The sequence below is a fragment of the Coregonus lavaretus genome (assembly GCF_964263955.1).
Source record: "Coregonus lavaretus genome assembly, chromosome: 10".
Classification (NCBI taxonomy): Eukaryota; Metazoa; Chordata; class Actinopteri; order Salmoniformes; family Salmonidae; genus Coregonus; species Coregonus lavaretus.
In genome coordinates this window covers 27675651-27698826 of record NC_139997.1, presented here as the reverse complement: position 1 = coordinate 27698826, position 23176 = coordinate 27675651, and the positions used below count along the sequence as shown (strand labels likewise).

At 45.4% G+C, this 23176-nt stretch overlaps 1 protein-coding gene across 1 annotated transcript in view; it reads left to right on the top strand.

Moving 5' to 3' along the window:
- Positions 1–22592, top strand: part of LOC311136223 (homeobox protein cut-like 1) — a gene marked incomplete at its 5' end in the record, with an annotated part of 256137 nt that extends 233545 nt beyond the window's left edge. The window contains 4 exons of the mRNA XM_084170341.1: positions 6824–7123; positions 15406–15594; positions 17746–18049; positions 18243–22592. Of these exons, the coding sequence (XP_084026467.1) occupies positions 6824–7123; positions 15406–15594; positions 17746–18049; positions 18243–18699 (1250 nt within the window). The 3' untranslated portion in view covers positions 18700–22592. The remainder of the gene's footprint in view (positions 1–6823; positions 7124–15405; positions 15595–17745; positions 18050–18242) is intronic.
- Positions 22593–23176: the final 584 nt, after the last annotated feature.

The window sequence follows — 23176 nt, the reverse complement described above, 5'->3', positions numbered from 1 at the left end:
AGGCTAGGAAACACTATCACCACCGATAAATCTACAATAATCGAGAATTTCAACAAGCATTTTGCTACGGCTGGCCATGCTTTCCACCTGGCTACCACTACCCACCAGCTCTGCACCCTCCGCTGCAACTTGCCCATGCCCCCCCCCGCTTCTCCTTCACACAAATTCAGACAGCTGATGTTCTGAAAGAGCTGCAAAATCTGGACCCCTACAAATCATCTGGGCTAGACAATCTGGACCCTTTCTTTCTAAAAATAGCCACCAAAATTGTCGCAACCCCTATTACCAGCCTGTTCAACCTCTCTTTCGTAACGGCTGAGATCCCCAGAGATTGGAAAGCTGCCGCGGTCATCCCCCTCTTCAAAGGGGGTGACACTCTAGATCCAAACTTTTACAGACCTATATCCATCCTGCCCTGCCTTTCGAAAGTTTTTGAAAGCCAAGTTAACAAACAGATCACCGACCATTTCGAATCCCACCGTACCTTCTCCGCTATGCAATCCGGTTTCCGAGCTGGTCATGGGTGCACCTCAGCCACGCTCAAGGTCCTAAACGATATTATAACCGCGATCGATAATAGACAGTACTGTGCAGCCGTCTTCATCGACCTGGCCAAAGCTTTTGACTCTGTCAACCACTGCATTCTTATTGGCAGACTAAATAGCCTTGGTTTCTCAAATGACTGCCTCACCTGGTTCACCAACTACTTCTCAGATAGAGTTCAATGTGTCAAATCGGAGGGCCTGTTGTCTGGACCTATGGCAGTCTCTATGGGGGTGCCACAGGGTTCAATTCTTGGGCCGACTCTTTTCTCTGTGTATATCAATGATGTCGCTCTTGCTTGCTGTATATATAGCCTCCCTACTGTTATTTTATTTTACTTCTGCTCTTTTTTTCTCAACACTTTTTTGTTGTTTTATTTTACTTTTTTATTAAAAAAAATAAGTGCACTGTTGGTTAAGGCTGTAAGTAAGCATTTCACTGTAATGTCTGCACCTGTTGTATTCGGCGCATGTGGCCAATAAAATTTGATTTGATTTGGTGACTCAGATCCACCTCTACGCAGACGACACCATTTTGTATACATCTGGCCCTTCATTGGACACTGTGTTAACAAACCTCCAAACGAGCTTCAATGCCATACAACACTCCTTCCGTAGCCTCCAACTGCTCTTAAACACTAGTAAAACTAAATGCATGTTCTTCAATCGAACGCTGCTGGCACCCGCCCACCCAACTAGAATCACTACTCTCGACGGGTCTGACCTAGAGTATGTGGACAACTACAAATACCTAGGTGTCTGGTTAGACTGTAAACTCTCCTTCCAGACTCACATTAAGCATCTCCAATCCAAAGTGAAATCTAGAATCGGCTTCCTATTTCTCAACAAAGCCTCCTTCACTCATGCTGCCAAACATGCCCTCGTAAAACTGTCTATCCTACCGATCCTTGACTTCGGCGATGTCATTTACAAAATAGCCTCCAACACTCTACTCAGCAAATTGTCACCAAAGCCCCATATACTACCCACCACTGTGACCTGTACGCTCTTGTTGGCTGGTCCTCACTACATATTTGTCGCCAAACCCACTGGCTCCAGGCCATCTATAAATCACTGCTAGGCAGTGGTCACCATAGCAACACCCACCCGTAGTATGCGCTCCAGCAGGTATATCTCACTGGTCATCCCCAAAGCCAACACCTCCTTTGGCCGCCATTCCTTCCAGTTCTCTGCTGCCAATGACTGGAACGAACTGCAAAAATCTCTGAAGCTGGAGACTCTTATCTCCCTCACTAACTTTAAGCATCAGTTGTCAGAGCACCTTACCGATCACTGCACCTGTACACAGCCCTTCTGAAATTAGCCCACTCAACTACCTCATCCCCATATTGTTATTTATTTAGCTCATTTGCACCCCAGTATCTCTATTTGCACATCATCTCTTGCACATCTATCATTCCATTGTTAATACTAATTGTAATTATTTTGCACTATGGCCTATTTATTGCCTTACCTCCATAACTTGCTACATTTGCACACACTGTATATATATTTTCTGTGGTATTTTTGACTTTATGTTTTGTTTTACCCCATATGTAACTCTGTGTTGTTGTTGTTTTTATCGCACTGCTTTGCTTTATCTTGGCCAGGTCGCAGTTGTAAATGAGAACTTGTTCTCAACTGGCTTACCTGGTTAAATAAAGGTAAAGAAATTAACTAAAATAATAATAATATCCAAGCCTCTTTTGAACTTGCGAGCTCTTTTCTCGACCGTTGCTGTTTTGTCTGGCCGGTCACCTCGGGCAATCTTCCAGAGAGACAGTGAGATTACTATCCCAGAATGCTGCAGTGCCCAGTGTGTCAGGGTAGATCTGGAGTTGTCATGGCATCTCTCTGCTGAGCCACACACAGCGACCCGCTCCACATGATGGAGAGCGGACGTGACACAAGCTTAGCCAGCCTGGTGTTTGTGGTGTGTGTGTGTGTGTGTGTGTGTGTGTGTGTGTGTGTCTGGACACGTCCTGTGGAAACACAGATCATAGTCGCGATAAAGACTGACAGGGAGTGGTTTTTGGACTGAACCTGACTTAATTTACCCCATCTTAGAAAAAGACCATACACTGCACCACCAATACACAGTATCTGTAGAACCATACCTCACACTGATGCATCTATAGATACACAACATGGATGCATATTACCCATACATCCACATATGCACCACCAGCATGTATGCACTTCATACACTCCGAATCTGGTAAAGGTTGATATTTTTATAGCGCTGATCCTCAACAGCGCTAGCTAACCTGATGCCAGCTCATTTGCAGTGATGAAGTGGCACCAGAGGATAGTCAGCCACGCCTCTTAATGAGCATCTAATGTGAGGTAGCGCCATGCCCTGTTTACAGAGCTGTCACACCTCATAGATGAGAGGAGGGGAAGCGGCTCGATAACACACACACTGGCCAGGGATGAGGCGGAGGCAAAGGGGGAAGATCAGGATGAGGAGGGAGGGCAGTGTGGGGGGTTGGCGCTCTCTCCCGGGGCCCTCCCGCAGCTGTTGTAATCAATTACAGCATCAGAACACTGATGTATGATAATTACTATGAGCCCCCCTCCCCTCACTCCTCTACGCACTCTTCTCCCAGACAGACCCCCTCCCCCTCGCAGACACGCACACACATTCATACACTCGCACACACACAAATTCATACACTTGCGCACGCACGCACACCCACTCATACACACACACACACACACACACACACACACACACACACACACACACACACACACACACACACACAGCCCCTCTGCTGTTCAGGGCTACATCACCCCCCACCTCTTACATATACACACACACACCCCTCTCTGTCGGCGCCGGGGCAGAGGCATGATGAATTACATTTACTGGCTGTCCTACATTAAGTACCCTTTCTCCATCATTTTCCCCGCAAATTAGCCACGACAATATATAGATTACAGAGATGACTTTAGAACCGGAGAGGGAGATCGGGAACACAGGGAGGGAGGGAGAGAGGGAGGGAGGGAGAGATGATCAGAAATTAATGGCTTTTAAAATGGACCCGTAGCTTAGAAAGAAATGTAAATGTCAGCTTGCCTGTCTGCTTAATCCAGGGCTGGCCAGAGCATTTAAAAGTACATTATGTTCTTGGGATGGGGTTTAATGGGACACTTGCTAGATATGGAGCAGGGCAAGCAAACAGGGCAGGGGAGGGGAGGGCCTTTCCTGGAACAAGGGTAGAAACCCATACACTGATACGTATTCTGTCACACACACACTCTCCCCAAAAGATACACCCACAGACAAACACAATCAAAAACACTTAATCGCACACACATTCTCACACACACATTCTTATGCAGTCACGGCAACGGGGCCCAAAGTGTGTTTAAAAAGTCCCATTTTGTGGAACATGTGAATAGCCGGTGTAATGGGCCAGGCTTTAGAGTCCCATAATGCATCTCTCACAGGACATTGTACCAATCGGTGTCTCTGTGCCCTGGCTGAGGGGAGACCACACAGCCCTGTTAAATAGGACAGCCCAGATGGACTGAAGAGAAAGAGATGGAGGGAGAGAAAGAACAGAGAGAGAAGATAGAGGGAGAGACAGCTACATTGTTTATTTACTTCGTCCAAAAGTCTTTTCAGAAACGCATATGGAATGGACTGTAAAAGCACTGTGGGAGCACTGTAAAAGTACCCTCTAAAAGCTGTGAAACGTGATCAAAAGCTTTTAAAACCGACACAAGGCCATAGTGTGTTAGTTTGTACCTCATTGTGTAGGAGTATGTTAGTGTGTGTCAGTGTATCCTCTTTCCAGGACATTATAATGTCCTCACTGCCCCTTATTAGAACACACCACAGTTTGCCCAGCTATAAGTAGCCCTCCCCAGGGGTGTGTGTGGAAGCTACATACAGAGTACACACCCTCCAGGTGCCTCTCAGAATGTGTGTGTGTGTGTGTGTGTTAGGTGAAGTGTTCCCTTCCCTCTCATCTGTCTCTGCTCATCCTTTCCCCTCAGTGCTAACATGCCCTCACTCTGTCAGGAACACCGATAGATACACTGGGATGGGAAACATGAAGGGACACTGTTTATACCGGTGCCATCTTTATCCCATACACTAACCAAGGGTCATATGACTACCATGTTGTATGTTCAGTTATTTCCAAACGCTTTGTTCGTATATCGGAATGTTGAGTGTTACCTCATACGGATATTTGATCTAAAAATGTAGTTTGGGCCGAAATGTAGTCATACATTTGCATATGCAAATGTTTATGCAAATGTTTATATATATAGTGTAGGCATACATTGGTATTTAAATTGGTGCCACGGTATCTTTGGAACAAAAAGCCTTTGGTTGCAGTTGAACGGGGCCAGTCATGGAGTAATGTGTTTATCTAAAAGCCAGCGAAAGCTGTTTTAGGCCCTTTTAGTGTCACCAGTGTCAGAGTTGCAAGCAGCTGTACATCCAGATGCAGCTATCTCTCTCTCTCTCTCTTTCTCTCTCTCCCTCATCCGCTCTCTTATCACTCCATCATCTGGCGTCAAACAAAACAGAGTGCCATGTGAGGGAAAGCAGAAAACATTGGCCCCTCTTTCCTCTCCTCTCTCCCCCAATGCAATGTACCCCTGGGGGCCACTGGGCCAGTGACATAGCTGGGCTGTGGGTCACTGGCACCATGTCACTGGACAACCTGTCATGTGGAGAACCCCACCCCTCCCTTGTCTCCCCCGCCCCCCCCTGCCCCCCTCTCGTCCCCCTCGCACCACGCTGCCAGATAAAATGTCACCAGTAGGCTTAGCGAGCCGGGCGGGAGATGCGAGCTGACTGCCTCCCCCCTCCACGCACACACACAGACACACACATACACTCCCCCCTCAGCTGTTTCCCCCAGCACGGCAGGGAGGTAATCACTAGTGACGGCTCCCCTCGGCTGCTCACTTTAGGGCCGCAGCCAGCCGCACACACACAGAGACAGACACAGCTCATGCACATACCCTCACACAAATATGCATAACATGCGTGGTGAGCACATGCACGCACTCACCACACAAACACAGCATACACATACCCCACACACGCGCACATACGCACTCTACCACACAGGGTGGGCAGAGAGAGGGAAGGAGGGAAAATGGAGGGAGAGAGAGAGCAGGAGCTTCATTTGGAGCCTCTGACTCATCAAAATAAATCATTTGTTTTTCCAGACTTCAGAAATCATTTTAGCAAACAATTGAAGCCTCCCTCCTGGCTTCGGCTGGGGATTACTGATGAGTTGTCCCTCCTGTGCTCTGCTGGCAGCCAGGGACAATGTAGTGTAGGACACCCCTCTCACTTCAGGATAATGTCTGTCTACTCTATCCACTACCCGCTACCCACTCGACAGAGCAGGACAGGAGAAAGTCCTAGCACCACACACACACACACACAGATATAGCTACACACACAACAGGGTACACAACATCCTTCCATTTGGTAGTCACGGGCCTAGGAGTGCCAAGACGAGCGTGTTGGACATGCTCGCATCATCAGCTCTGAAATGTGACAAACAAGTCCATTTTGTGTTCAAGTTGATTTACTGTAAAGCACGCTGCTTGAACAGAATCATAAATCTCACTCAGAACGCATACAACCAACACATACACACGTATCTGATCTTCTGACAGGCACTTTCCCGTCAATGCAACTCAACGTGCACTTTTCCTACTGAGGCGCAGAGAGGAAGAAAACTGCACATGCAGTGATTTTCTACTCATCTGCTCCACATTCTCGCTCTCTCCTCTCTCTCTCCCTCTCTGTTCATCTCTGACAGACTGCTGTCTCATGGGGAGAGTTGATTGGCCGTGCAATGGGCCATCACACAGCCATTGGGTAGAGGGAGGGGAGGGGGAGCTGGTGGAGATGACAGAATCACACCGACACATTAGCGCCAATCATTCTCTATGTGTGCATGCTGGAATGACTGTTTGTTTGACGGAGCATTGGAGCAGAGTACATGTAGCCCATAGAGTTAGCTGGAGGCTAGCTGATAGACAGTATGAGTACTAATGTTGTAGGGACGCTAATGTAGTTGGTGGAAATCATACTGAGTTGCTTGTGATTAGAGAATAACTTGGGTCCCAATTCAATAAATTGCAGATTGGGAGTCCCCCCTACCAAGGGTTTAAGTTTTGAATAGAAATTGTTTTTGTTGTGTTGCTATTGAATTGTGCACATTTGAGTGTCCCAAAAATATAAAGTCGTCTTTGTCTCTCTCTGACACTTGGTTCTTTCTCTCATGTCTCCACAGAAAACACCCCAAAGACCTCAGCCAGCTGCAGCCCGGCCCCAGAGTCCCCCCTCAGCTCAGCCGAGGAGTCGGTGAAGAGCCTGGGGGAGCAGGGGGGAGGAGGAGGGGGATGTGGAGGAGGATCGTCCCAGGTCCCCCCCAGGGAGCCCAGCGAGCCCTCTGAGTCCCAGCCCGGCACGCCACTGCCCGTCCCCGGCCACTCAGGTCTCAGCATCCAGGAGATGGTGGCCATGTCCCCGGAGCTGGACACCTACATCATCACCAAGAAGGTCAAGGAGGTGCTAACCGACAACAACCTCGGTGAGTTGTAGTGGCGTTATCATACCACTCTGGTCTTGTCTTTCAACAGTCACTTCTTCAAGTCTTCCTTTCCAATTGACCAGCACAACAAAGCATTCAGTTCCCCCCTTCTTCCCCGAGGTGTGCAACTGGCCTTATTCACTTCGTCCAGTACTAATGTGTACAGTCATGGCCAAAATTGTTGGCACCCCTGAAATTTTTCCAGAAAATGAAGTATTTCTCACAGAAAAGTATTGAAATTACACATGTTTTGCTATGCACATGTTTATTTCCTTTGTGTGTATTGGAATAACACAAAAAAAAACAGGAAAAAAGCAAATTTGACATAATTTCACACAAAACTAAAAAAATGGGCCGGACAAAGTTATTGGCACCCTTTCAAAATTGTGGATAAATAAGTTTGTTCCAAGCATGTGATGCTCCTTTAAACTCACCTGGGGCAAGTAACAGGTGTGGGCAATCTAAAAATCACACCTGAAAGCAGATAAAAAGGAGAGAAGTTGACTCAGTCTTTGCATTGTGTTTCTGTGTGTGCCACACTAAGCATGGAGAACAGAAAGAGGAAAAGAGAACTGTCTGAGGACTTGAGAACCAAAATTGTGGAAAAATATCAACAATCTCAAGGTTACAAGTCCATCTCCAGAGATCTAGATGTTCCTTTGTCCACAGTGCGCAACATGATCAAGAAGTTTGCAACCCATGGCACTGTAGCTAATCTCCCTGGACGTGGACGGAAGAGAAAAATTGATGAAAGGTTGCAACGCAGGATAGTCCGGATGGTGGATAAGCAGCCCCAAACAAGTTCCAAAGAAATTCAAGCTGTCCTGCAGGCTCAGGGTGCATCAGTGTCAGCGCGAACTATACGTCGAAATTTGAATGAAATGAAACGCTATGGCAGGAGACCCAGGAGGACCCCACTGCTGACACAGAGACATAAAAAAGCAAGACTACAGTTTGCCAAAATGTACATGAGTAAGCCAAATTCCTTCTGGGAGAACGTCTTATGGACAGATGAGACCAAGATAGAGCTTTTTGGTAAAGCACATCGTTCTACTGTTTACCGAAAATGTAATGAAGCCTTCAAAGAAAAGAACACAGTACCTACAGTCAAATATGGTGGAGGTTCAAAGATGTTTTGGGGTTGTTTTGCTGCCTCTGGCACTGGGTGCCTTGACTGTGTGCAAGGCATCATGAAATCTGAGGATTACCAAAGGATTTTGGGTCGCAATGTAGGGCCCAGTGTCAGAAAGCTGGGTTTGCGTCCGAGATCATGGGTCTTCCAGCAGGACAATGACCCCAAACATACTTCAAAAAGCACCCAGAAATGGATGGCAACAAAGCGCTGGAGAGTTCTGAAGTGGCCAGCAATGAGTCCAGATCTTAATCCCATTGAACACCTGTGGAGAGATCTTAAAATTGCTGTTGGGAAAAGGCACCCATCCAATATGAGAGACCTGGAGCAGTTTGCAAAAGAAGAGTGGTCCAAAATTCCGGGTGAGAGGTGTAAGAAGCTTATTGATGGTTATAGGAAGCGACTGATTTCAGTTATTTTTTCCAAAGGGTGTGCAACTAAATATTAAGTTAAGGGTGCCAATCATTTTGTCCGGCCCATTTTTTGAGTTTTGTGTGAAATTATGTCAAATTTGCTTTTTTCCTGTTTTTTTTGTGTTATTCCAATACACACAAAGGAAATAAACATGTGCACAGCAAAACATGTGTAATTTCAATACTTTTCTGTGAGAAATACTTCATTTTCTGGAAAAATTTCAGGGGTGCCAACAATTTTGGCCATGACTGTATATCACCCACCTGGGTTATTCCACGGCAGCCATTTTGTGCCAGAGCATTCACCAGTGACCACACATGAGCTATCGCAGTGGAGAGGTGAGGAGCGATTGTTACATTGTCCCAATGCTACTGTGTACTGCTTACCAAGCAGCACAAACTCCCAACAAGCTTTTCTCTCCTCCCAATGATAATAATTAGTTTCAATTATAAAAATAAAAATAAACTGTCTGAGAGTTGCAACACTTCAAACGAATAATGTTGTGCCGGGTTCGGTGCATGTGTCATCATTGTACACATTATCTCCGCTCCAGAACGGGGAAATGCTCTTTACCCCACCAGCGTCACACAGGGCTGCCAAGGCTGAAAGAATTAGCCAGTTGCCATGTTCCACAAGCTGGCCAGCTAGCTCATTAGTCGTTCCCTCAGCTAAAATTAACCAGCCCTACTATCAACTCACACAACAAAGGAACAGAGAGCACAGTTTACACACTGTCCTGGGAGGACCCAAAGCTGGAGCTAGCTCCTATCACAGCCAGTGTATTGGCACAATTGGGATGTGGTCGTGCTTCAAGACAAAGTGTTTCCTGGTTAGCCTCTGAGCCGGTTGGATAACTTGGGTCACTTATCTGTTGAACATTGAGTTACAGTATGGTGGATACTATCAGATACTAGCCAGATTAATATTGGGACAAAGCCTGGTTGTCATAGGGCTGCGCTCCACCTCATTCCCAGACCTCTCAATTAGCCCCACAGAGAAGACCTCCCTCCATCTCAGTTCCCTAGACCTGGCCACAGCTCACCACCTCCTCCTCTCCCCTGTCAGGACAGTGAGGCGGCCAGGGCCAATGATGGATGGTGTCATTTAGCAGCTCCCTTCAGCCAAACTCCCATCTCTGTCAACTACTGTAGCCCATGCCTTAATGTAGCACTGCACCCTCTTGGCTAGGTTGTTGTAAAATACAATGTTTTCACTTCCTCACCTGAATATTTAAAGGTAATGCAAATAGTAATGTGTATAGTCTAGTAGCCTAGTCACTCTTCTACCTGATATAGCTCACTTCTTGATATCGGTAAGGCAACCAAAAATGTAGTTATCCATTTTGGTGTGGCACTCAATTGGGTGATTTACGAGTATGATTTATTTGCTTTGTAATTCACACATTTTGAGATTCGCCCCAACACAAATGACGCACACAGCCAAATCAGATTTTTTTATAGGGCTCGAAGTGGTGCGTGCAAATGTGGCCAATCAGTGTGATTTGTTTCGCACACATTTTAGGAAATATGTGCACAAAGGATGCCTCTCATTGAACATGTTTACGCTTGCTGCTTGTACCCAAATCTAATATTTTTCAGTGGGACATTATATTAGCTGGTGGTCCATAATGTATTTTCTTAGGTGCTTTGATTTATGGCAATGGAATTGTGTGATTTGATTTAGACCTTAATTGTTCATTAAGAATAGATGAACAAGTTCACCCTTGTACTTTACTTTCATACACAGACTGAGATCCACAGGGCTACTGTGTGCATCACTGCATCCAATTGCGATAAGAACAGGGCTTGAGATGTGTGTGTCTGTGTGTAATGTTTGTGTGTGTGTACTATAAGAGAGAATGTGTGTGTTCAGCGCAAAACAAAGCCCTGTCGGAGTCAGTGAGAGAAGGAAACGGTAAAGCAGCCCTTCCATCTCAGTGCAACACACACGCACATACCCCAAGAGATTCTCTCAGCAGGACTGGCGTCACCTGTTCTCTGTCTCCCAGCCCCATGCTGTCTACTCATCCACTTCTCTTCTCTTTAGAGGAACTGCTCCCAAATCCCAGCGCCTTTCAGTAGCGCTTCACATCTCTGCCTCTCTCTCTCACCATCACTCTGCCTGCCTGCGTTTGTTCAGCTGCCCCAACGCTCAGCTCCCCGGCATGAAACACTGTGAGAAGCACAGTGAAGAGCAACACCACCCTCCCTCCTTGCTGCCAAAGGCATATTTGAGGGGTCCCCTGGGACATAGTGTGGGGAAATGTAGCTCCGCAGCGCTCTGTGTGAGAGCTCGCCAGCTTTGAAGCCTTTCAAGAACCCGATGTTCTGCTGTGGTGAATGTTTATGCTGCGAACAGAGAGAGAGACCTCGGTTGTTGTTTTGTATTTATTTATGTGAATCCAGACCTTTTTTAATGCCTTTAAAACAACTCAGGCACTCAAACGCCAGTCAAATACTATTTAAACTCTCTTCTCTGATTGAAGTCAGCCACAGTTGCAGCAGACAAAACGCTGCCAACTTCTGATGGCAAGTTTTCAATGCCACCCTGCCCTGTACCTTGGAAACTTAAAGGACGTGTAACTTCAAGTTTATTCCAATAGCAAGCAAAGTGAAAAAAAGGTGAATAAAATGTTGAATGTTGACACTACAGTCGCGGTCAAAGGTTTGGGAATGACACAAGTATTAGTCTTCACAAAGTTCGCTGCTTCAGTGTTATGAGATATTTTTGTCAGATGTTACTATGGTATACTGAAGTATAATTACAAGCATTCCATAAGTGTCAGGCTTTTATTGACAATTACATGAAGTTTATGCAAAGAGTCAATATTTGCAGTGTTGACCCTTCTTTTTCAAGACCTCTGCAATCCGCCCTGGCATGCTGTCAATTAACTTCTGGGCCACATCCTGACTGATGGCAGCCCATTCTTGCATAATCAATGCTTGGAGTTTGTCAGAATTTGTGGGTTTTTGTTTGTCCACCTGCCTCTTGAGGATCGACCACAAGTTCTCAATGGGATTAAGGTCTGGGGAGTTTCTTGGCCATGGACCCAAAATTTCGATGTTTTGTTACCCGAGCCACTTAGTTATCACTTTTTCCTTATGGCAAGGTGCTCCATCATGCTGGAAAAGGCATTGGTCGTCACCAAACTGTTCTTGGATGGTTGGGAGAAGTTGCTCTCGGAGGATGTGTTGGTACCATTCTTTATTCATGGCTGTGTTCTTAGGCAAAATTGTGAGTGAGCCACTCCCTTGGCTGAGAAGCAACCCCACAATGGTCTCAGGATGCTTTACTCTTGGCATGACACAGGACTGATGGTAGCGCTCACCTTGTCTTCTCCGGACAAGCTTTTTTCCGGATGCCCCAAACAATCGGAAAGGGGATTCATCAGAGAAAATGACTTTACCCCAGTCCTCAGCAGTCCAATCCCTGTACCTTTTGCAGAATATCAGTCTGTCCCTGATGTTTTTCCTGGAGAGAAGTGGCTTCTTTGCTGCCCTTCTTGACACCAGGCCATCCTCCAAAAGTCTTCGCCTCACTGTGCGTGCAGATGCACTCACACCTGCCTGCTGCCATTCCTGAGCAAGCTCTGCACTGGTGGTGCCCCGATCCCGCAGCTGAATCAACTTTAGGAGACGGTCCTGGCGCTTGCTGGACTTTCTTGGGCGCCCTGACGCCTTCTTCACAACAATTGAACCTCTCTCCTTGAAGTTCTTGATGATCCGATAAATGGTTGATTTAGGTGCAATCTTACTAGCAGCAATATCCTTGCCTTTGAAGCCCTTTTTGTGCAAAGCAATGATGACGGCACGTGTTTCCTTGCAGGTAACCATGGTTAACAGAGGAAGAACAATGATTTCAAGCACCACCCTCCTTTTAAAGCTTCCAGTCTGTTATTCTAACTCAATCAGCATGACAGAGTGATCTCCAGCCTTGTCCTCGTCAACACTCTCACCTGTGTTAACGAGAGAATCACTGACATGATGTCAGCTGGTCCTTTTGTGGCAGGGTTGAAATGCAGTGGAAATGTTTTTTGGGGGATTAAGTTCATTTTCATGGCAAAGAGGGACTTTGCAATTAATTAATCCTTCTACCCCCCCCCCCCCCCCATTATTTAATTTTTTAAAAAGTGGTTGTCCCACTCGCTATCATAAGTTGAATGCACCAATTTGTAAGTCGCTCTGGATAAGAGCGTCTGCTAAATTATGTAAATGTAATTGCAATTCATCTGATCACTCTTCATGACATTCTGGAGTATATGACATTCTGGTCCCCTGTAGCTCAGTTGGTAGAGCATGGTGCTTGCAACGCCAGGGTTGTGGGTTCGTTTCCCACGGGGGGCCAGTATGAAAATGTATGCACTCACTAACTGTAAGTCGCTCTGGATAAGAGCGTCTGCTAAATGACTAAAATGTAAATGTATGCAAATTGCCATCATCAAAACTGAGGCAGCAGACTTTGTGAAAATTAGTATTTGTGTCATTCTCAAAACTTTTGACCATGACTGTAGCTCCCCAGCTAACAATTCTAGGGAGAGATAACGTTTTTATAATGTTACCCTAATGTTTGAGTGTCCAGTTTTCTGTTAGTTAGGGGAGCATTCTATCTATCTATGTTAGCAAAAACCTTCAGATAACCTTTTTAACGTGTTTTGGTGTTAAAGTTAGGAGAACATTCCCTTAAAGTCAAGCAGAACTTATCTACACTGAACAAAAATATGAACGCAACATGTAAAGTGTTGGTCCCATGTTTCATGAGCTGAAATAAACAATCCCAGAAATGTTGTTTACATCCCTGTTAGTGAGCATTTCTCCTTTGCCAAGATAATCCATCCACCTGACAGGTGTGGCATATCAAGAATCTGATTAAACAGCATGATCTTTACACAGGTGCACCTTGTGCTGGGGACAATAAAAGGCCACTTTAAAACGTGCAGTTTTGTCACACAACACATAAAGCCCTTTAGTGGGGAAAAACTCATTCTGATTGGCTGGGCCTGGCTCCCCAGTGGGTGGGCCTGGCTGCCAAGAGGGTGGGCCTGTGCCCTCCAAGGCCCACCCATGGCTTCACCCGTGCCCAGTCATGTGAATTCCATAGATTAGGGCCTAATGAAATTATTTCAATCGACTGATTTCCTTATATGAGCTGTTACTCAGTAAAATCGTTGAAATTGCTGCATGTTGCATTTATATTTTTTGTTCAGTATAGAACGTGGTTACAATGTTCTCAGAATACGATATGACATTAAAATATATTGCTAAGAATGTGAGAGTAGGGTGACTACCCTAGTAGGTATCGAACCCAGGCCACCAGCACCAGTGACGAACACCCTAACCACTGTCCCAATAAGGGACATCTCAAGGACACTTGAGGGCCAGTATACTTATATCTCAAGGACACTTATTGGGCCAGTATATTTAGGCTCTTTCCAGAAGAAACCCTAAATCCTCCTCCCTAGGCACTTGTGTAGATCTGAAACAACTTGATAGGTGTAAGCAATAGGGTGAATGCACTTTAATGTAAATCTCAGCTCTGTTAAAAGTACACTCAAGAAAATATTTTATTGATCATAGTGATTTAGCAGTGTAATTAAAACAGGTTAATATGCCCCACCAACCTTAGACAACTATACAGAAAGTCCTTCAATTGCTGAAATAGGCTAATAAAATCAATGATGAGAAGAGTCATATGAACTTATACATGATACGGACATGGTGGCATAGCAGGAAGATCGGAGTACCGTGAACCAAGAGGTTGTGAGTTAAAATCCCAGGTGAGGACATGTTGAATAATAATTACTGTATGAATGAACATGCACAATGTAATCATGTATGTCAAATATGTAAGTTGAAAACACTATGTTAAAAGCACTGTGTGTGTGAGTATCCCTAACCTTGCTAACAGACAAAGCGCTATGAATGGATCAGTGGTTCTCAGGGCCTTGATTGGCTCGGCAACAGTAATGTGGTGTGTAATAAATGTTTCTTTGGACACATAAATGTTCTTGCAACGTTCCCATGAAACGTGTCTAAAACATTAATATATTATGTTCTGAGAACATGGCAAACCTATTCTCTGTATGTTTGGTGGGACGTTAATGGAATATTCTCCTAACCCTCAGAAAACGGGACACATGAATGTTCTTGCAACGTTCCCATGAAACATGTCTAGAACATTAATATCACATTTTATAAACATGGAAACCGTGTTCTGTGTATGTTTGGTGGGACGTTGATGGAATATTCTCCTAACCCACAGAAAACTGGACACAATAATGTTCTTGCAACATTCCCATGAAACGTGTCTAGAACATTAATATCCTAAGTTCTGAGAACATGTTAACCACGTTCTGGGTAAGTTCTATTTGACATTAAGGGAATGGTCTCTTGGAAACATTCCTTGCACATCACAGGAGCGTTCCTATGAAATCGTTAGTTAATGACCTAATGAGACTACAGTTTTGGGAACATTTGTTGTTAACTGGGTCATGCCCTAATTCTCATCCTTTTTATAAAGGATTTCAGGCACTGTTTAAGTGCTCTTCTTCCGAATATTGCTCTATCCATACTTCAGGTGACGTGGTCTAATGATTCTAGTTGCCTTTCAGTTGAATGCATTCAGTTGTACAATTGACTAGGTATCCCCCTTTCCCTTTCTAGTGACTACCCTCTCTGTCCTTCTCTGAGTTGTGGATCTAACCCCCTTCTCTCTCTCTTTCTCTCTCTGATCCCCCCAGGTCAGCGTCTGTTTGGGGAAACCATCCTGGGTCTGACCCAGGGCTCGGTGTCTGACCTGCTGGCGAGGCCCAAGCCCTGGCACAAACTCAGCCTGAAGGGACGCGAGCCCTTCGTCCGCATGCAGCTCTGGCTCCAGGACCCACTCAACGTGGAGAAACTCATGGACATGAAACGCATGGAGAAGAAAGGTAATCCTTTTTTCCTTTCCATCCCTCTTTCCTCCCTCTCTGTTTCTTTTTAGTGTTCTTCTTTACCTCCCTCCCTACCTCACCTCTGTAACAAGTTCTAAATCGCCCCCCCTAGCCTAGCCATTACCCTTTTATACATCTGAAAATAAAATGGTTAAAGCCAAAGGACAGTATGGCATTTTCCCCGCTATGCGCTCTGATAGGCTAGGCAGAATTTGTGCCACATTGTCCTTGGATGGGACTTGGAGTTAGGCATGAGTGTGTCCTTTATGTCCTTGCTTTCAAGACAGAGAATAGGATAGAGAGAACAGTTTTTTTGCACACTGATGTAGCTACAAGCTACTAGCTAGCTACCTCCATAGGCCATGTCTTTACCCACAAACATCTGTCCCTGCACCCCTCCCTGGGAGTGTACCATCCCCTCAAGGCCGCCAGGCAACCCTCCTAAACACTCTGTGGCGCTTGAAGTAGAGAGAATAAAGTAAAACAAGATGGATGGAGAGAACGAGATGGAGTGAGAGGATGAGCTAGCGAACAAGGGAGAGGGACGGAGAGGAAGAAAGAGCATGAGGGGGGCATTTCTGATTGCTCTTTTTCCTCCTCTAATAGCCCAGATGTGTCCCCGGGCTGCCGAGTCAAACCGCACATGCCCAGTGCTCCTGGTTAAATAGAAAAGGAGGTGGAGACTTGTGTGTGTCGGAGGGGTGGGGGATATGTGTTTCTCGGCGCTGTCGAGATCAATCTGGGCACGAGACGTCAACGCTGTCATCAGACATGACGGGCCCCAGTCTCTCCGGGGCCTTCTTATTCAAAGTCCAATGCACTCATCAGAGCCCTCTTTTCTCCCCTTCCCTCTCTCCACTCCTCCTCCCCCTCCCTCTCTCCGTAAGCAAAGGGAACATTCTTGGAGTGATTAGGCCATTAACACTTCTCCCGGGGTAAAAGTTCCATATACTGGTCCTTCTTTGGGGCTGGGGCTGACGCTAGGCTAGTTATGAGTCAAAGCCCAGTCTGACGAAGTGTGTGGGGTAGCGTTACCGTAGCGAAGCACGGAGGCTAACTGCAGGGAGACTCCTCATTTGCCAGCTAACGCTAGGGCCTGGATGTTATTTTCCCTGCCTAACCCCCCGATCAGGCGACAGAGACTTCTGCTCATAACACAGCTAGGACTACTGGGTTTTGCACTCTGTATGCATGATGATAATGATGTGTGTTTTATATAGTGCTTTTTGTTAGGTCTAAAAGCACTTAAAATTGTATGGTCAAATGTGGTCAAATGATAGGGCAGCTGATATGGATGGCTATTAAGGCTTAATGGAAGCTCTGTTTCCCCTTAACAGATTATCTTGGATAAGCTTAACACTAACCCAGTCCTCTCCTCACTATAACCATTTTGGAGTTTTAAAAAAAGCAAGGCGGAGCTATCAGCACTTAAGTAAAAATCGTCATACATCTCAAGCTAAAGGGTAACAGGCTAGCCATTACCCATTAGCATGTTGAAGCTTGCATCTTAAATGTACAGTCAGGGAGCCTATTGTTTAGATTATCAACAAAAGGTATCCCATTGTAACGTTCAAGTGTTGCTGCTATATATATATGAAGACATAGCATAAATCCTGTTTCTATTTTGGTGCATAATGTGACTTACCTGTTACTTCCATGTCACACATGCCATGTGAACATGTTTAAACGTATCAAGCAGGTCTCAAGAGGAGTCGAACAGTCAATTTCCTATCAATTTTTCTACATGGTAACCTTACCACGCATGTTGTGTGAGGGAATGTGTCTCCTGAGTATTTGTGGTAATACTGCCCCCTGGTGGCAATGTTTCTTTGATTTTGTGGCTCTTGTATTAGTGTATTTAGCTATGGCGTCTACCTGTGAGCCTTATAAAAGATCACATCCACATTTGTTGAATGCTGTGGTATTTCAGTTGCTGCGGACAGATATCATGTTATCATGTTGCTTGTATGAATTTAAAGCGGAATTGAAAAGAGGACATCTTTTCATTGTTAACTCTGTGTGCAGCCCTGTCAGGCAAGTCTACATGGAGTTTACATGGCATCCTCATACTATAGTTAACCCTTCCATCTCTCTCTGTAGAGGGCTCATACATTTTCAACCCTTTGCCCTCCTGTCTCTCCCCGCCAGCGTACATGAAGCGGCGTCACAGCTCTGTGAGCGAGAGCCAGGCGGCGGACAGTGGGGGCCTGTCAGGGGGAGACTTCAGCCAGGGGGGCAGCCCCCAGCACGGCCTCGGCCACCACCTGCACCAGCAGCAGCCTCCCCAGCAGCATCTGAAGAAGGCCCGTGTGGTGCTGGCCCCCGAGGAGAAGGAGGCCCTGAAGAGGGCCTACCAGCAGAAGCCCTACCCCTCGCCCAAGACCATCGAGGAGCTGGCCTCACAGCTCAACCTCAAGACCAGCACCGTCATCAACTGGTTCCACAACTATAGGTGGGTGGAGAGAAGCAGCGGGAGAAGGCTGGGAATTGATGCAGACCTGGGTCTAAATAGTTTATTTTATTTTATTCCAAATACTTAAGACATGCTTGCTTTTTGCTGTGTTGATGTGAGAGACTCCCAGCTTTGTCTGTGTCTGACTGAGGGATGTTGGGGTTCCTCTGCTCTCTTTCTCTCTGACCTCCAGGTCTCGTATCCGACGGGAGCTTTTCATCGAGGAGATCCAGCGAGGCGAGGGAGGTGAGGGCGGCTCCCCGTCCACCAGGGCGGGCAAGGCCAGCGAGGGCGACAGCTGTGACGGTACCGAGTCAGATGGCACGGTGGAGGGCACACGCCCCGGCCACGAGCACCACCCGGCCTCGGAAGGCGAGGGGGGGTCCGACCACAGAGACGAGGGCACCACCTCAGCCACCGGCAGCAACGCTGCAGGTACCAGCGGCCACCACAAGGGTGGCGCCCTGGACAGCCTGTTCAGCTTCCCCGAGAGCACCCATGTTTCCTCTGCGTCTGTGGCCGCCACCACCGCTGCCCGCAACCCCCGCGACAGCAGCCTGCGCAAGAAGAAAGCCGCCAACCTCAATAATATCATCCACCGCCTGGAGAAGGCCGCCGGCAAAGACGAGCCCCATGAGTGGGAGTTCTAATACGGTCCCCCCTGCTCATGCTGCTGGGGAGAGAGAGAGGTTCTAATACGGTCCCCCCTGCTCATGCTGCTGGGGAGAGAGATAGTTACTATTTTTCTAGTGCCCTGACTGCACAGTCCCAAGGCCAAGACTGGAGCAGTGCTGCCAGAGAAGAACTGGCGTCTTTTACGAGTTTTCATATCAGAGGGTTTAGAGATTTCTTTGAGAAGCGAAACAACCGCAACAACCTTGTTTTGTTTGGAGATAAAGCACTTAACAGCCCTGCTGGCCACAGGGCCCTAACACCACAGGCCAAAGGTGCGAAAGAGACGAAAGACTTGCGCTACTCACAAAGTAGCGTCACTCCACAGGAGGAAACTGTTACGAGAAGCAATTCCGTGTTTTCTTTGTGTGTGTGTGTGTGTGTGTGTGTGTGTGTGTGCGTGTGTGTGTGTGTGTTTCCCTTTGAGAGATTTATTCACCACCTCAAAGTTTTTCTAACCTTGTTCGCTCTGTGAGTTTTCACGTCTAGTAGACTAACTGTTAGAATGTTTTCCCTTTTTCTGTTTTCTAAGAGGTTATTTCTCCTCATAACTCCATTGCAGTTGTTTGGCTATCTGATAGGATCGTCAAACAAAAAAAGAGAATGAAAAGCCAAGCATTTAGAAAATGAGTCTGCAGGAGAGGAGAACCATGGAGAACCCTTTCCCAAGCAATGTTCCTTTCTGTGCCCCAAAAGTTGCCATGTAATGGCATTGGAACTCTTAATATGCTATGGACTCTATTGAGAAAATAATGACAATTTTTATCAAATTATTTTTCTTTATAGCAATTTGGTTGCCACTAAGAGATTGCACAGTCGGTCGACTTTAAACAATGCTATTTTCAATTCCTAAATATTTGGGAAGGGTAAAATGTTAAGTGAAATACAAATTATCAGTTGTTGAAAGGAACGATGAAAAAAGATGATCACTTTAATTCACAATTTTTCAACGTACAACATAAAATGCAACGGTCATGTCAGGAAAAAGGAAAAATCTGAAAAATGTCTTGTGGTAGCTTACTTTTAGTGTTCTTTCTCGTTAGTGATCTAGAAGCTCTTTGATAAGTAGTGCACATTTCTTTCATAGCTTTAACTGACTTCCGGAGGACGCCATTTTGGTGGCACCGGGAGCATTTGTTTAATACACTCCATGTTAGGCCAAAATCAGGTTTGAGAAGAAAAAAAATCAACAAAAAATATGTATACAAGTTCATGGAGAAAAAAAAACAATTTCAGTCTAGATATAAAAAAAAAATTAAAAGTGTCGAACTTGCTTTTTAACCTATTTTAACCACAAAAACCACACTATTAAGACCTCAGAACCAGGATGTACAGTGGAGCCGACGGCCGCTGCACTTCACAGCCTGGCCCTCGGATGGGGAGGCTTGCGTTTCATTGGGTGAAAAAGCCAGGAGATGCACAGCTCACTTTACTGTATATTCCAAGCATCTGGCTCTTTTGCTCTCAACTCTTTACCTACGGTTGTGTGTATATATGTACATTGTAAAAAGACAGAAAAGAAAGACAAGAAACCCCAGCTGTTGCGTGTCGGTCCTCACATGCGGTGCACTATGAGTCTGAGGAAGAGATGGACTCTCCTCTGCTTGTGTGTTCCCATACAGAGCTACACGACTGACCTGGTCATGGACAACAGTCACACGTCCCTCCTTTAAAACCCTTTGACATATATTCTCCACAGGCTGCCATGTTGTGTTGCTCAGAGGTCAAGAGGTCAAATGTACCAAACAGTGCCAAGGCTTAGTAGAGATATTTCAAGGTACATTTTTACTAATTTAATAACCAATACCAAAAGTTATATCCAAAGTACTGTCGTTGTGACATCCCCCATCCAATTTGGTTGTCTCTGTTTCAAAGTCGAGCTGATTCTCCCACCAATCTTGATGCGCTCACTTCCTTATATTATGACCAATTTTATGACTGTTACGTAGCATTTCCATTCTCCACTGGTCACAACAAGTCCTCTACCTTCAGCTGTAACTCTTGGCCTGCCCCATGTGAATATATCTCAGAGGTTAAGATCACTTGACACGGGTCAATGGAAGAAACAAAGACATTAGTTTTATACTTAACCCTCAACCCACCCTCCCTCCCCCAGATATGGTAGAACATTAGACCCCCCCCCCCCCCCCCCCCCCGCACACATCGTAACCTCCTCCCTCTTCCCCCTTTCCTCCTCCTATGCCACAAGCTCACAGTGCCTGCCTGCCCACTGCCTCTCCCTGTGTGTTTGAGTGTGTGAGAGCATACACGTACGTGTACACAAGTAGGCGTGCGCGTGTGTGATTTTGTATCCACGTACCGTAAGAGGGGGGTGTGAGGGTGTGAGTGAGGACTAGCTGCCCTGCTCTACCATACACACCCTTGAGTGTGTGTGTGTCTGTGTGTGTTTTATAAATCTGTGTGGCTTTGATTTGTATATACCTGCACATATGTAGAGTGCACAACTGCCACCCTTTCTTTCTTCTAAGCTGTTTTCTAAGTTATACGGCATAGCAGACTCACAAATACAGTAGATCCCCTTTATTGCCATATTAAAGACAAGCAGTAGATCACTTCAACATGGAAGTTTTTTTTGTTTCATTTTTTTGTTATGCTTATTTATAGGTGCTGTATTTTACATTTTAATGTCTTATTTGAGTTCTGTTTTTTATTATTGTTGTTATTATTGTATGGAAGGGACTATAAGGGGTCATATAATTATTTTTTTGACTGATAGACTGCCGGCAGTATTGGGTTATATGTACGAGATTTAGTTGTCATACATGTATATTTAGTGATCTTTGAAGACGTTTTGACAGTGTCATTTATGTGGTTTGAACTGAAATGAGAGAGCAACCCGATGACGTCGTCGATGGCATTATGGTGCATTCACCGTTCATGATTTGATGCGTCTGTGCATTTCTATTTTCCTCTTCACTTCAGCAAGCATGATTGAAATCAGGTTGACTTATATTCTATTTTGTACGTTTTCTGTGTATTACTGAACCTAGCACAGGACAGAAGTTGTGGTGGGGCTCAAGAACCAATAGCATCTGAAGTCTGGAACTGCTGTCCTTTGGCATCACCTCTGAATCTGACATTTATTTTGTAAGATTTCCCAGCTTTGTTTGAGATTAATAAAATGAGGTAGATTTTTCCAAAATAAGCAGTGATCGCATCACTATATATGGGCTTAGATCCAGTGACTTTGGCATTTCCTGTTTATTGGCCTATAAACTGTGATGCACTGGCCACATTTTGTGAAGCTCTTAGTACTACGTACACTGACTATTCAGAAGATTTTTATTTCCTCAATTATTATTTGCTAAATATAGGTTTAGTTCCTTCAGACAAAAAACCCCTGATCAAATGACATTTTTATACTTTACAATAACACAAACAGGTGTGTAAAGCACAAGCACTATTGACCAAAAACCTCTTAAAAAGGGGGAAGGCAACTTTACCTTAAAAGATTAATTGCATGCTCTTAAATATTTTCTATGCCGTTCTGACTTTACAATAAGCTTAGTCTTTAAAGATAAATAAATGATTGGCAACTTTTTAAATTGTGAGCATTTGGAGCACAATTGGACTTACCTCATACCCTGGCGCTATAGAGTGGGTCCTGAATGCCTACTGCTCAGCTGCCCCTCCTACAGCAAAGCTGGTGGTGATTGGATCACCTCTGGAGGGCAGTGAAGTTAGCACACTGTTCAAAAGCACTGTGTCCTGCATGGTTCCAGACCACGCTCCCTCAAGTGCCACACTGCCAGTCTGGCCAACCACAGCAGTCCCTATCAGCTGGTTACACTTTTCTACTGAATTTCATTGGAAAAATTTGATAGATTGAACAAAAACAAAAAAATCAAGGATAAAAGCACAAGTACTGCGACAAGTTTAAGCAAAAAATAATGGTCTTTACATATAATGGCTTTTGACAAGTAAAGCTTAAATTGATCATACTCAAAAACCTTTCAAAAAAGGCATTGGTCTTTTAGCACTATTAAAGAGACATCTTAGCTCAGCACTTAACCGTCTGCAAGCCTTTTCCTTCGGACTATCTTTTCATAGGATTGCCTTTGCCTTAAAGTGATCCAGACCGAAGTGTTGATATTGTTTTAAGAATTGTTCATAAACGAATGCAGTAAGCTGGCTCGGTCTCTTGGACTGAAGTCTTGCGCCCATCCCATCTTCATTCTCATTAGACTTTTCATCACTGGTCTCCAAGTCTTGTGCAGGCACCACATGGAAACAAGCAATCATTTCAACACAGCTGTTGATGTCTGCAGCAAAGTTGTTTTGTCTGGAAATACTCCACTGCTGTTGAACAAAGGGGGGCCAGTTCTGTGACTGTCTGCAGTCCTGGGCTGGCTCCTCCAGAGGTGATGCCAATGCAGACTCTTGTAGGCCACAGATTTAGTAGGAAGTCCACAATCAAAAGCCCCTATGCAGATA